Raw genomic sequence first — 14,969 nt, 5'->3', positions numbered from 1 at the left:
ATGCTCTATTCTTTCTGTTGTAAATTGTCGGGTACCGGTGTATGCCGCTGCTGAATTGCCGGCCGGCTTTTTTAAAGAGACGGTGCATGAAAACACTATTATTTTTTTTTAATAAATCCTTTAACACTAAATGACAAGTACAGTAAGCTGAGCTCTGCCATTCAGCTTGTCATCCTTCAGAGACACTGCAGAGCGCAGGCATTATGGGAACTTCCGATTCCGGTATTCGATATTCTAAAAGTATCGTAACTCAGTATCGGAACTCCGATACCGCGAATATCGGTCGATTCCCGATATTTCAGTATCGGAATGCTCAACACTAGTCACAAGCCATTTTGCCACAAATTGTTGCAGTTTTCTAATGCAGTTTTTGGTTGCAATTTTTTTAGGTGAAACACACTAAGGCTATGTTCACACATCATGGTTTTTTCAGTGTTTGTTTATGCAGTTTTTTATGCAAATTTTCAGCTGCCTTTTGCTGTACCAGCAAAGTCTATGAGAAACCAGAATTCTCTGTTCACACATCATGTTTTTTTTTGTTCACGATTTTGTGCTTTGCATGTTTTTTTCCAAAATAGAGCATGTCACTTCTTTCAGCATTTTTTCAGCGTTTTTTCACCCATAGGAAGTAATGGGTGGTGAAAAAAATGCCGAAAAAACGCATCAAAATTTGTATTAGCGTTTTTTCAGCATTGTTTTGGCGTTTTTGATGCCAAAATAGAATGCGGTTCTTTTTTTTCACAGAACTTTATGTACATGCATAAAGAGAGACAAAAGGACAGTGAAAAAAACACACCAAAAACGCATGAAAAATCTTGAATATCAGGTCTTGCTACAGAAAATTGACAGAAAAAAAACCATGATGTGTGAACATAGGCTAAAAATGTGTCAAAAAATTGCATGGAACACAATTGTAAGGGTGGTGGACAATGACTGCCGTGTTCTTATTCCTGAAGACACCAATCGCGTTGTGTGTGTGTTATGTCATGCGTCTTTTGTATATATTGTGCCATCTGAAGTATAATATGTATAGTGTGTAGCAGTGTTATAAGTAATATTGGTAATGTGTAATGTAACATAAGTAATGTAATGCATAGTGTATAGGATAGGTAGTGTTATAAGATAAATAGTGCAATGTATAGCGTAAGAAAGAGTTAATGTTTGGGACTAGCCCATAGGGGTTGGGTGGCGAAGTGATGGTTTCATGTTAGTCAGGGATATAATAGCTGGGAATACTAAGTGAGAAGAGCTGCCTTAAGGGTGATCCGGAGTGAGAGAAAACTTATGACAAGGGATAATGAGATCCTAAAGAAAGGTGACCGACAAGACAGAGTGGCCTTCTGGAGACGGGTCTTAGTAGAGGACACCGAACCACGAAACCAAAAGCTTGTAACACAGAAATTAACAGACTTTAGCAGGACTGAAAGACAGGGAATAGTAAAGGGTCCCAAACGGTAGATCCAGGGCTCCAGTAGTAGAAGAAAAAGGATACGGAACCGATGAGCAAGTGAGGGAGACTTGCAGATCGGGAAACAATGTACCTCAAAAGCCCTGACGTAGACTACAGAAGAAGGATACTGTGTGAAAAAATGCTTCATACTGTAAAAAAAAACACCCAGAAGACTTTGTACCCTCTATCCCTTGTATATAAGGCTGTGTGCCCACGTAGCGTTTTTCAAGCGTTTATGCTGCGGAATTTCCGCAGCGGAAACGCTTGTAAAACGCTAGGTAATCCGCACCCCATGGTCCCCAAGGGGATTCCGCATGTTCTATGCACATGCTGCGGATTTTTCCGCAGCGTTTATGCTGCGTACAAAAATCCGCAGCATGTCATTTAATTTTGCGGAAGTGCAGCCGAACTCCCGCCATTGACTTGCATTGAGACGCACAGAAACCGCGACTGTACATTTTTACAAGCGGCTTCTATGCGTCTCTATGTGCGGATGGTACCCAGTTCTGGAGGAGAGGAGACTCTCACCCAGACCTGGGTACCATTGTACCTGTAAAAAAAGAATAAAATAACAAATAAAGTTTATACTCACCTGTCCGGCGTCTTCTCTCTGAATTCCAGCAGCGCTGAAGGACCTTCAGTGACGTCACAGTCATGTGACCGCAGGCCCTTCACCGCTCTGTCTCGCGATATGCCGGCAGCCGGGAACCAGCCAGGAAGCAGCGCTGCAGTCACGCCGGGGTCTCGGGGGTGAGTATAGCTTTATTTGTTTTAATTTTTACGGTTCACACTGTATAAATCCATGCTGTTTGCATGGATTTATACAGTGTGACCTAGTTGTCAAGCACTTTCCAAGTGATGCTATCGCCTGGAAAGTGCTTGTCAATCTGCATGCGGAAACGCATGTGAATCCGCATGTGGATCCGCATGTATTCTGCAGGAAAAACGCATGCACAATCTGCATGCGTTTTTTTCTGCCAGGGAGATGCAGAAATGCTGCAGAAATTTTCTGCTTCATTTCTGCATCGTGGGCACATAGCCTCACCCTTACCAAGTTGCTGCTCAGTAAAGAGTTTATTTTTGAATTGTGTTCTCCCTTATTGACCTGTGAAACATCTGGTCCTGGCGAGACCACACTACCGACTACATGCGGCCTGCATGGGCGTAAAGCCCTCACAGCACAAGTCCTCACACCCAGCCAAGACCCACACTTTCATGTAAAAAGCTGGGGCAAGATGATCACAATGTGTGCTCCTACCCAATATTTCTATCTTATTCTAACATGAGTTCTGCAGAAACATTGAAATATTATTTTAGTGACAGATCATCTTTAGGATAGCAGTGAGCCACAATTTATGGCCTACCCCAATCTGGAATTCCTCACAATGTAAATTATGGCAATAATGGTACTTTTTATTCAGATTATAAATACATTTTAAAATTGCAGATTCATCATTTAACCCCTTTCCATTATGACGATTTTCCATTTTTGCATTTTTGCTTCGTTCCTCCCCTTTTTCAAGAGCCATAACTTTTTCAATTTTCCATAAAAATAGCCATATGGGGGCTTGTTTTTTGTGTGGGACTAGTTGTTTTTTGAATTACACCATGCATTTTATAATTAAATGTACTGAAAAATGCCCCCCCCCAAAAAATAGTCAAATTATGAACAAAAAAATAAACGCAATTTCAAAATGTTTTTATGTGGGTTACTTGATAACATAACTTACGAGGTCAGTACAATTGCTGCTGTACCAAACTTGTATATTTTTTTTAGTACTATTTAAGAGGTTAAAAAAATGTGGTAATTTGTAAAAAAAAGTAATTTTATGTGCGAGTCCCTATTTTATGAGATCATTTTCATTTTTCGGGCGATTGAGCTGTGTGAGAACTTGTTTTCTTTGTGGTGACCTGACTTTTTTATACCATGCAGGGGTAGATACAATGTTTTGATCACTGCTTATTGCATTTTTTGCGGAGCTGCATTGATCAAAAATCCACAATTATGGCGCTTCAATTTTTCTCACTACGACGTTTACTGATCGGGTTAATTCATTTCATATTTTGATAGTTTGGGCTTTTATGGACATGACGACACCAAAAATGTTTGTTTCTTTATTTTTAGTAGGGAGAATGCAGGTAAATCAAATTTTTATATATATTTTTAACATTTTGTTTTACATTATTTTTTAGTTCCCTTAAGAGACCTGAAACTGCAAATGTCCGATCACTTGTACTATACACTTCAACATCACAATATTATACTGTAGAGTATAGGAAAAATCATGTTCTCCTATGAACACTAGCCAAAGGATGGTCATCACAGGAAAATTGTCATGGCAGGATAGGGGGGACGTTCAGCAGGCAGGCCCTTGGCTGCTGTGGCAACCTAATGGTTCCCCACATCATGAGGGGGGGGCAATAAATATGTGGAGCTGCACCCAGGTTGTGCACTTTAAATGCCACTGTCAAAGATTGACAGTGGCAATTAAGTGGTTAAATGGAGCGGGCAGAGCTCATCTCTGTTTGCTACTGTTAGAGGCAGATAACGGCTGTGTAACACAGCTATGACCTGCTAGAAAAGATGCGGACTCAGTTCCCGAACCTGCCTCAAAGATTGAGACTAGTGTTGAGCGAGTATGTTCTATTAACCCTTTCGCCAAGTATGCTCGGACCGAGCTCCGAGTATTTATAGCTGCACGGTGATATGGTTAAATCGCTCCCGTGTGCATGATTTGCAACTGTTTGACAGTTTTATTACATGTGAGGAATGTCTATTTCTTACACATTCCTCACATGTAATAAAACTGTCAAACAGTTGCAAATCATTAACCTTATCACCGAGCAGCTATAAATACTCAGAGCTCGGCCCGAGCATACTCGGACAGAACATACTCGCTCAACACTAATTGAGACCTAACATATGACATAATAGTGCATCATATGTCAGGAATGGGATTATCAGCACAAAATTACTATGCCATCCAAGCAACAGGTGCTATAATATAACAGTTCAGCACACATTCCAACTTACTTATTTTCATCTATTTCCATCATTCCCTGGCTCCTGAGACAGATGAAAAACAAGTAGGTAGGAAGGTAAATTATGCTGCTCAGTCACACCAAGGTAGCACAGAGCGCATGTGTTTGGGTTGAACAGACATTTTGCTCAGACAGGTTCACATGAAATGGCCAAAATCTTACTTTTGAAGACAACAGATTTAAAAGATTGCTATAATTTAAGCATACTAACAAAATTCCAAGCAATAATATAATATAAAACAATAGAAGTCAAACTCACCCATTATAAGGAACAGAGACACCAGCAAATGGGTCATTCCCACATTTAGCAAATATAAATACAGTTGTCAAGGCCACTGATATAATCGATAATATAATGCAGAACCGTATGATCATTTTACATTCAAATTTGAATTTTGAGACAATTAAGCCACCTATAATTTGTCCAATGGCTGCCGCTGGAATCAATACCCCACCTAGAATTTAAAGAAAAGATCAATAACTATTATTTAGGGCAAGTCTTCAGAATTCTTATGTCACTACTATCCAAATGAATACAAATATAGTTATAATACTAAATTGTCAGGTTGATTATTATTGATACGCATGGTATTCAAGGGCTCATACACTCTAATGACTGTGCCATAGGCATATTTAAAGCTCTAGCTGCCCTATATTGAATACAACCCTATGTAAATGGTTTTCCCACGAACAAAGTACATTTTAATCAATAGATCTAGGAATAAAACGAAGTTCCACAATTTGATGCGTTAAATAAAAAGTCCCAGTGCTGAGATAATCTTATACATGTGCCCCTGCTGTGTACTGTGTAATGGCTTTGTCTGACTGTGCAGGAACATGGTCTGATCAAACCACATCTCCTGGGCAGGGGAGGAAGTAAAAGTGTATACAGACATGACAGCATGGGATCACAGCTGATTCTTTTTGTGAGGTAAAACATTTCATTGCCTGTTTTTAAGCAATGTTTTACTTCAAAGAACGAATCAGCTGTGATCCTATACTGTAATGTTTGTATAATCTTTGTTGCCTCCTCCCCTGCCCAGGAGCTGTGGTATGATCAGGCCATGTTCCAGCATGGTCAGACACAGTCATTACACAGTACACAGCAGGGGCACATTTATAAGATTATCTCAACACAGGAACTTTTTTTAAAACACATCCAATTGTGGAACTTATTATCATTCAAAGATCTTTCTACATAGTTACGCAAGTTGAAAAAAGACCTCGGTCCATCAAGTTCCACCTTTCTCCACCAATTATACATTTTGTCACTAATTTAACTGTAACCCACAATGTTATGTGTATTGAGGAAATCATCCAGCCCTTGTATAAAAGCTGTTATAGTGTCAGCCATTACTACCTCTTGTGGTCGGCATTCCACAGTCTGACTGCTCTAACTGTAAAGAACCCTTTCCTATTTAGCTGCCGGAATTGCCTTTCTGAGTGCCCCCTGGTCCTTCGTATGGTCTTTGGACAGCATAAGTCATGTGCCAGTCCTTTGTACCAACCACACATATATTTATACATGTAAATGAGATCTCCATTGAGACATCTTTTTTCTAAGCTAAACAAGCCCAACTTTTCCAACCTCTCCTCATATGAGAGGCCTTCCATCCCTTGTAATAATCTAGTTGCCGCCTTTGAACTAACTCTAACTTCTGAATATACATTTTAAAATGTGAAGCTCAAAACTGGATCCTATATTCTAGATGTGCCCTCACAAGTGATTTATAAAGGGGTAACAATACGTTGGAATCGTGGGATTTTATCTCTCTTTTCATACAAAGGTCACGTGATGCCTGGTGAGCAGCCAGCGATAGCACCGCTCACAGGCAATAAAGAACAAGGTATTTACAAAAAGACTTGTTACCACAATTTAAATCCATGGGGGCAACGTTAATAGTTGTGGACAACCTCTTTAAGTGATCGTAAATCGACAGGCTTGTTCAAGCATTTGTTCAAGCTTGGAGAAAGTTCAATTTCTTGATCTAGCAGAAAACAGGTGTCTATAGCCTTGTCATCTACAGAGGCAGAGTGTGTGTCTGCAGCCCATGCAAGTCAAGAGGTCATTTGGTTAAACCAATTATTAGGCGATCTTGGTAAGCCATCAACTCAATTAATAAAGTTGTAAGCAGTTGCACCAAAATTAGCGAAGTGGGGGGGGGAATGGGGCGTAACCACACCCACCTGTCCAATTCATCAAATTTGCTACCATTTTGAACTGGAGAATTCCAGTCCCTGACTAAAGAAGCATTTCTGTAGTGATGCACAGAGGTGCACAATACTCATAAGATACTCTAAATTCATTAAGCGGCTTCTTAATGAATTTGGCGTCTTGTGCTCCAGAAAGACTGGTATAGCGAACGTGCACTACAGCTGCCTTAATGAATCGGCACCATTGTCTGCAGATCACTGGTGTAAAACTGATTTTACCATTACATAGTCAAAGTATGGTGTTAATATCAGTTCTAGTACCGTGATTTTGATTAATGATCAGTATGTTGGTATTATCTCTACTGTATATGCTGGTAATATTTGGTAGTGGTCTGATGGTATTTGTCTGTTATACTTCAATATTATTATTGCGGTATTATTATTATTAGTAGTAGTAGTAGTAGTATTTGATCTCATACATAAGTATTATTGGTAGTATATTGTCCTCCAGACAGGGTAATATAAGTAATAGACACGCCAATCTGGAGAAGGGGTGGGAACATCAAGGGCCTGTGTGATTTGAAATGCCAAAGCTGAATTTCAGTCCCTGTCAGGCCCTGCTGGGTTGTCATTTAAGGAGATGTTATCTAATTTGGTATTTCCCGCTGTACTAATGAAAGGTTTATCACCAAGCTGTATACCTAACATGATTGTTAAATAAATCAACATCCACTCCATTTACAAGTAAGCGTACATGTTTACACTGAAATGTGAGAATCATATTAGTATTTTAGATCTTTCACACACATGACCCGTGTTTGAGGCTTAAACATAAAGGTTGCTAATACGGTAGTAATACTTATGTTGTCATACTGTACCATGGATGACTGGTTCATTGTTCAGATACTTAAACCCGACTCCCAAGTTTTATCAAACGACATAAATCTTTATTCTAATCTACACAGTGCCAGGATTCCCTACAATGCATTCTATTGTTGCTTCTCAGTTGACCATCTGCCAACGATATAGTAATTCAAATCACATATAACAATATTTTTTAATAGCTTCAGTTTCAGGTTTGATTTTTGTCTTTTCAAAACAGAGAAGAGAATGCAGGATGGTTTAAAGTTTTTTAATATATTTAATGAATGTTTAATTTTTAGAGTTGATCGAATCTGCCAAGATTCAAATTCACCAAATTTATAAGGAAATTAAATTTACAGCAAAGTTATTCCCCATGGCCAACTGTCCTGTACTCTTCACATTTCTTTTCCCCTTTATCCTCTCTTTTCCCTTTCCCCGTAGCGCACTTCCTCTTCAGCCTCTACAATCCAGGACGTGGCTCGACTAAGCCTCTGAAGTCACTGTGCGCCGTGCCATCAATCAGACTGGAGGGCAAGCTCTACGATTCAGCAAAATAGCGGCTGCAGCTGGCCGCCATTTTGCTGAAGTTGCGTGGAGCGCATTGCAACAACTCCATATTCTGGAGAATAAGAATTTTTGTAAAATTTTAGGAAAATTCAATTTTACTCAAATAAATTCGCTCATTATTTTCGCCAATTTTAAAGTTGTGAAGTAATACAAATTACTGCACATTTCATAACTTAAAGCAAATCAGTCACTGCCCCACTGAATTTCACAATACAATAATAAATAGACCCAATGAGGCCGTTATTCTTACATCATAATGACTGTATCAGGCCTCATTTAAAGGCTGTGATTTTTCAAGTACTCAAAAAACATTCAGAGTGTCAGAGTTTTTCATCTGAATTTCATCAGTGTTTGGTCAGTGTGTCAGTTTTTTTGCCTATATGAAAAAATACACATGAAAAAATTACAAAGCTTCTCCTATCTACTACAGTGTTAATTCTGGAGAGCACACAGACTGCACACTGATGTCATTGGAACTATAGACTTATATTGGTTATTTTGATTTGTGATACTGGAGAAAAACGGACATGTCTCCATGATTTTTTTGAGGACGCAAGGTCCTCTAAAAAAACACGAACATATGAACAGCTTAATAAATTATAATGGGTGCATGTTCTATGCCTGAAAATTATGGATGGAGCATGTAAGTGAAAAACAGACGTCTGAATGAGGCCAAATCCTGATATTAAAATGGACATTATATGGATTTTCCAAGTAAGTACACCAGTATTATCAGGTCTAAAGAGCTAGTATTTAAAGGGAATCTGTCACCCCCCTGGGACCTATAAGACCTCTAATATGGGCATACAGGTGATATAAATGTGAATCTATACTTACTGTATGGCCCATATTAGAGGTTTGCTTGCTTAGTAATAGCATTTTATTAAATCCAAGGGACGCTAAGAAATTCCCACCTATTAGCTTCATTTCCATATCCCCACCTCCCCTGCACATCACAGGGCCTTGTGACGTGCAGTTCCTGACCGGATCCCGCGCCTGCGCCACTTACCCTGTATGGAAGGCACTCTTCTTCCTGTCGTCTGTGTAGCCTTGTGGAGCAGGAAACTTGTGCGCAGGTGCCGGGAATTCACAGTGACTCACCGGCAAAATGTTGACATAAAATAGGATACCACACGATGTCACACGGACATAAAAACAGGGACACTGATGCCACAAGGATGACAATATGGATGAAAATTGTCAGAGTTTTCTGGGTGAAAATCAGATGATTTTTCATATGCTTATCTGACACTGGCCTTAAAAGGACTCTGTCAGCACAGATGACTGTTTAAGCCAAGTACAGGCGCTTGGTGCACTGTTAGTGCAGCCAAACAGTTCAGTGCACCTTCCCACTGTTATGATCTGCAACAAAAACTAGGGAAAGATGGGGAGAGCTGTCCCTACAGTAAGACTAAGCTGAGTCCCTACGTTGTAGTGGGCAACCTGTTCCTTGTGAACAGACCCGCCTTCGTCCTCGGCTAGTCTGAACGGAGACCTATAGAGAAAGGGAGGGGTCCCTAAAAGAACTAAGGACTGGGACAAAAGTTGTAGAGCAAAAGATAAACTGACAAAAGTACTAGAGGTCCCAGAGGACCAAGCAAACTAGAGATAGATAGGCACAAAAGCACCTGGCTAGAGAGACAGTCAAAACAACACTGAAGTCCAGCAAAGCCAAAAGGGCGGAGCTGGAATATATAGGAAGATGGGCACGTGACCGCAAAACACAAGATAGAAACAAAAACAAACAGGAGGGTTATAACAGTACCCCCTCTTTTATGAGGATCCTCCGGATCCTCCAGGCCCAGGCCTATCAGGAAATCTCCTGTGAAAAGCTCTGACAAGTCTAGGGGCAGAGACATCATCCGCCCTTACCCAGGAATTATCCTTGGGACCGAACCCCTTCCATGCGACGAGATACTGCAATCTCCCTCTATGCCATCTAGAATTCAGGATACGAGAAATTTCTTATTCGCAATCTTCCACCACCGGAGGAACTGTGACATTGGCACCCCTATCCGATACATCAGCCTTTTTCAACAAGGAAACATGAAACACAGGATTAATCTTCCAGGAGGTGGAACCTAACAGCAGACTGGTTAACCACCTAAAGCACCTTAAATGGCCCCACAAACTTCGGACCCAATTTTTTAGAGGGAATCCTCAACCGCAGATTCTTTGAGGACAACCAAACCATGTCACCCACAGTAAACAAAACCTCTTTACGTTTCCTGTTAAAATACTTCTTGGATTTTTTGTTAGCTTCCTGAAGGTTACAACGTACATTAGTCCAAACTCTCTCCAAATCACCGGAAAAATTCTCCTCCTCCGGCACCGCCGACCCCAATTTGGAGAACGAACCAAAAGACGGATGTCTCCCAGTACAACAAAAAAAAGGAGAACACCCAGCACAGGAGGATGTATGGTTGTTAAGAGCAAATTCTGCGAGTGGCAGAAACTCAGACCACCCCTCTTGATTGTCTGCCACAAAACAACGCAAAAACTGTTCAACATCCTGGTTCTTTCTTTCAGTCTGTCCATTAGACTCAGGATGATAACCAGACGAAAATGACAAATGGACTCCCAACCTGTCACAAAAAGCACGCCAATAGCGAGCCACAAACTGAGGTCCCCTATCAGAAACAATGTCGGTGGGAACGCCATGGAGCCTGACAATTTTCTTAACAAATGCCTTAGCGAGTGTCTTAGCGCAGGGTAGCTTAATAAATGGAACCAAATGACACATCTTGCTAAAACGGTCCACGACCACCCAGATGACAGTGAAACCCTCGGGTACAGGAAGGTCAGTAATAAAATCCATTGCCAGATGCGTCCAAGGCGCACTAGGAACCTCCAGAGGGCAAAGCAACCCCGCAGCAGGGGTATGTGAAGCCTTTGACCTAGCACACACAGTACATTGACGCACCCACTTGATGAGTTCCTTCTGCCTCCCAGGCAAAAAAAAACTGCGACTGATAAGTATCTTAGTCTCAGAAATTCTTGGATGACCTGCCAACCGGGACTCATGATACTCCACAAACATATCTCTCCTAAAGGTTCTAGGCACAAACAACCTCCCATGAGGAGTGTTAGATGGGGCATCCTCTTGGACTTTCAGAATCCCATCTTCCAAAATGGAGTCCAATGCTGCTACCACAACTCCTTCCTCTAAAATGCTCTCCTCCTCCTCGGTACCAACCATGGGAGAAAAGCTGCGAGATAAAACATCGGCTTTAACATTCTTAGTACCAGGGATATAGGTAACAGAACAATTAAACCGAGAAAAAAAAAGTGCCCACCTAGCTTGACGGACATTCAAGCGTTTGGCAGCATCCAGATAGATCAAATTTTTATGATCTGTGAAAACCTGAATGGGAAATTTAGCACCTTCCAAGAAATTATGCCAATGTTCAAACGCGAGTTTAATAGCCAGCAATTCCCGATTACCAACATCGTAATTAAGTTCGGTTTCTGAAAATTTTTGGGAAAAAAAAAGCACAGGGATGTACTCCATCCTTGTTCTCCTGAGACAAAACTGCACCGACCCCCACCAAAGAAGCATCAACCTCGACCAAAAAAGGCTTGGTCTCATCAGGCTGCATAAGGATAGGGGCAGAACTGAACCTCTCCTTGAGATACACAAAAGCTTCCATGGCCTCAGTAGTCCACTGGACCATATTCGCACCTTTCCTAGTGAGATCGGTCAGCGGCTTAACAATTATAGAAAAATTCTTAATGAATTTCCTGTAATAATTGGCGAAAACCAAAAATCTCTGTATCGATTTCAAACCAATAGGCCTAGGCCATTCCTGCACAGCCTGAACCTTCACCGGGTCCATCTCAAAGCCCTCGCTGGAGATAATGTAGCCCAAAAAACTAATTCTCTGCACAGCGAACTCACATTTCTCCAGCTTAGCAAAAAGTGAATTGTCACTTAATAACTGCAATACCTCACGTACGCTCTGCCAATGGGACTCCAGATCTGGTGAATAAATCAGAATGTCATCCAAATACACAACCACATTCTTACCAATCAAAGGTCTCAGGATGTCATTAATAAGGTTCTGAAAAAACGCGGGTGCATTGGTAAGACCAAAAGGCATCACCAGATTCTCAAAATGACATACCGGAGTGTTAAAAGCAGTTTTCCATTCATCACCCTCCTTCATTCGTAACAAATTGTATGCCCCCCGGAGATCAATTTTAGAGAACCACTTGGCCCCCACTAACTGGTTAAACAAGTCAGGAATTAACGGCAATGGGTAGGAATTGCGTACGGTAATCTTATTAATTTCACGAAAGTCCAGACATGGACGTAAACCGCCGTCCTTTTTTTTTAACAAAGAAAAATCCAACGGCCACAGGCGACTTAGAAGGTATAATGTGACCAGCAGCCAAGCTCGTCTGTATGTATTCCTCCAAGGCCTTTCTTTCAGGGATAGTCAGATTAAATAAGCGACTCTTGGGAAGTGTAACTCCAGGAACAAACTCAATGGTGCAATCATAATCCCTATGAGGAGGTAAAACTTGCGACTCCTCCTCTGAAAAAACCTTCCAAAAATCCTGAATAGGTACTGGTAATTCCCCTTTTTCCACAGCCGCAATGCGACCATTACAACATTTATCATAGTACTTAGGACTCCAAGACTTAATCTCATTAGTAGACCAGTCCAGTAAAGGATTGTGCAGTTTTAACCAAGGCAAACCTAAAACGACTGGAGAGGGTAAATTATTTAATACCACCAAATCCAAATTTTCTTGGTGAATGTCATTGATAGTAAGGGGAAATGCAGCAATCTTGTGAGTAATAAATTTCAAAGATGTGTTATCAATTGCAATAACAGAAATAGGTGATGACAAAGGTTTGGATTCCAATTTAAGTTTTTCCAAAAAACCCTTATCAATCACATTACGTGTTGAACCACAATCCACAAATACCTGAAATTCAATCAAATCTTCCTGCAGTGAGGTACTCCCTGTAAGAAATACTCCCTTAGAGCTCAAACAAGCAATACGGGCGTAACTGACCTTTTTTTTTTCTTTACTTAAACGAAGCTCATAGTTCTTAATCAAAGGGTCAGGTTTACCACAATAAAAACACAATCCCTTGGAAAACCTGCGGTCTCTTTCCTGAGAGCGGAGTGACATCGCCTCAACCTCCATCGGTTCTCCACCGTCCGAGCAGACGCTCTGGGGACTAGGAGCTGCCATTGCAGGAATTTTTTCATCATTAACCCTGCCACACAGTGTCCTGTCCACACGTATAGCTAATTGCATGGCTTCCTGCAAGGTCTCAGGTGCAGGAAATGCAATCAGCAGATCCTTAACTCTTTCACTTAGACCAGCAAGAGAAAAACATTTTAACGCTGAATCATTCCATTTCACTTCTGAGGACCACCTTCTGAAGTGTGTACAATAATTTTCAACATCACCTGACCCCTGATTCAAATGCCTCAGTTCTGTCTCAGCAGATGAGACTCGATCAGGATCGTCATATAATAGCCCCATAGCAGAAAAAAAATCCTACACTGACCTAAAACACGGATCATTAGGTTGGAGAGAAAAGGCCCACCCCTATGGTTCCTTGCGCAAAAGTGACATGATAAACCCAATGCGCTGTGTTTCATTCCCAGAGGACCTTGGTCTCAAACGAAAATATAATAAACAAGCATTTTTAAAGGAAAAAAAATCTTGTTGTTTACCATAAAAAATATCAGGGAGTACTACCTTGGGTTCGACAAAATGCGCTCCAAAACAGCTACTCACATGTTGCTGGAGCTCGGACACCTCCAGAGACAATCCCTGCAGGCGTTGAGCCAAATCTTGAACAGAAACCATACTGATCCCCGGATTTCTTTCCTTAAAGTTTTTTTTGTTTGGGCTGGACTTACTGTTATGATCTGCAACATAAACTAGGGAAAGATGGGGAGAGCTGTCCCTACAGTAAGACTAAGCTGAGTCCCTACGTTGTAGCGGGCAACCTGTTCCTTGTGAACAGACCCGCCTTCGTCTTCGGCTAGTCTGAATGGAGACCTATAGAGAAAGGGAGGGGTCCCTAAAAGAACTAAGGACTGGGACAAAAATGGGACACCTCCTAGCAGAAGCAAAAGATAAACTGACAAAAGTACTAGGGGTCCCAGAGGACCAAGCAAACTAGAGATAAATAGGCACAAAAGCACCTGGCTAGAGAGACAGTCAAAACAACACTGAAGTCCAGCAAAGCCAGAAGGGCGGAGCTGGAATATATAGGAAGATGGTCACGTGACCGGAAAACACAAGATAGAAACAAAAACAAACAGGAGGGTTATAACACCCACCTACTTGTTTTCCATCTATCTCCACCCCTCTCTGGCTCTATAAAGCCAGAACTGTCAATCAAAGAAGACGGGGGATAGAAATAGAAGAAAAACAAGTAGGTGGGAAGGTGCATTGAACTGTTTGACCACGCCAACAGTGTACCGAGAGCTTGTACTTTGCTTGAACTTGGTCAAACCAAGTAGAAGCACTCAGTGCACAAAGGCGTGGCCAAAAAAATAATAAAAACCTTCCCACCTGCTTGTTTTCCATCTATCTACACTCCCCTCCTTTGACTGAAATCTCTGGCTTCATAGAGCCAGAGAAGGGCGGAGATAGATGGAAAACAAACTGGTGGGAAGATGTAGTTAAATGTTTGGCCATGCCGTGAAGAACCAAGTGCCTGTACTTGGTTTGAAAAGTCATTCTGTGTTGACAGAGTTCCTTTAAAGGGAACCTATTATCAAAAAATTACTTATTGTTTAATAAGGTTTTTATGTTACATGTACTTAAAAAATGTGACAATGTTTATTTTTTCATATCACAATCTATATAAAAAAACAAAAACAATATTAGTCATCTTGACATTTTCACATTGGCC

The 14,969-nt window shown here is 41.0% G+C and overlaps 1 protein-coding gene across 3 annotated transcripts in view; it reads right to left on the bottom strand.

Moving 5' to 3' along the window:
* Positions 1 to 14,969, bottom strand: part of SLCO4C1 (solute carrier organic anion transporter family member 4C1) — a 221,891-nt gene that overhangs the window by 47,864 nt on the left and 159,058 nt on the right. For all 3 annotated transcript variants that reach the window (XM_073677952.1, XM_073677943.1, XM_073677935.1), the window contains one exon: positions 4,752 to 4,947. In XM_073677952.1, the coding sequence (XP_073534053.1) occupies positions 4,752 to 4,947 (196 nt within the window). The remainder of the gene's footprint in view (positions 1 to 4,751; positions 4,948 to 14,969) is intronic.

This window comes from Phyllobates terribilis, unplaced genomic scaffold (assembly GCF_046119375.1).
Source record: "Phyllobates terribilis strain yellow unplaced genomic scaffold, ASM4611937v1 Scaffold_1__5_contigs__length_1240528914, whole genome shotgun sequence".
Taxonomy (NCBI): domain Eukaryota; kingdom Metazoa; phylum Chordata; class Amphibia; order Anura; family Dendrobatidae; genus Phyllobates; species Phyllobates terribilis.
Note: the sequence above shows the minus strand (reverse complement) of the source record. Positions and strands in the feature narration are given on the sequence as shown.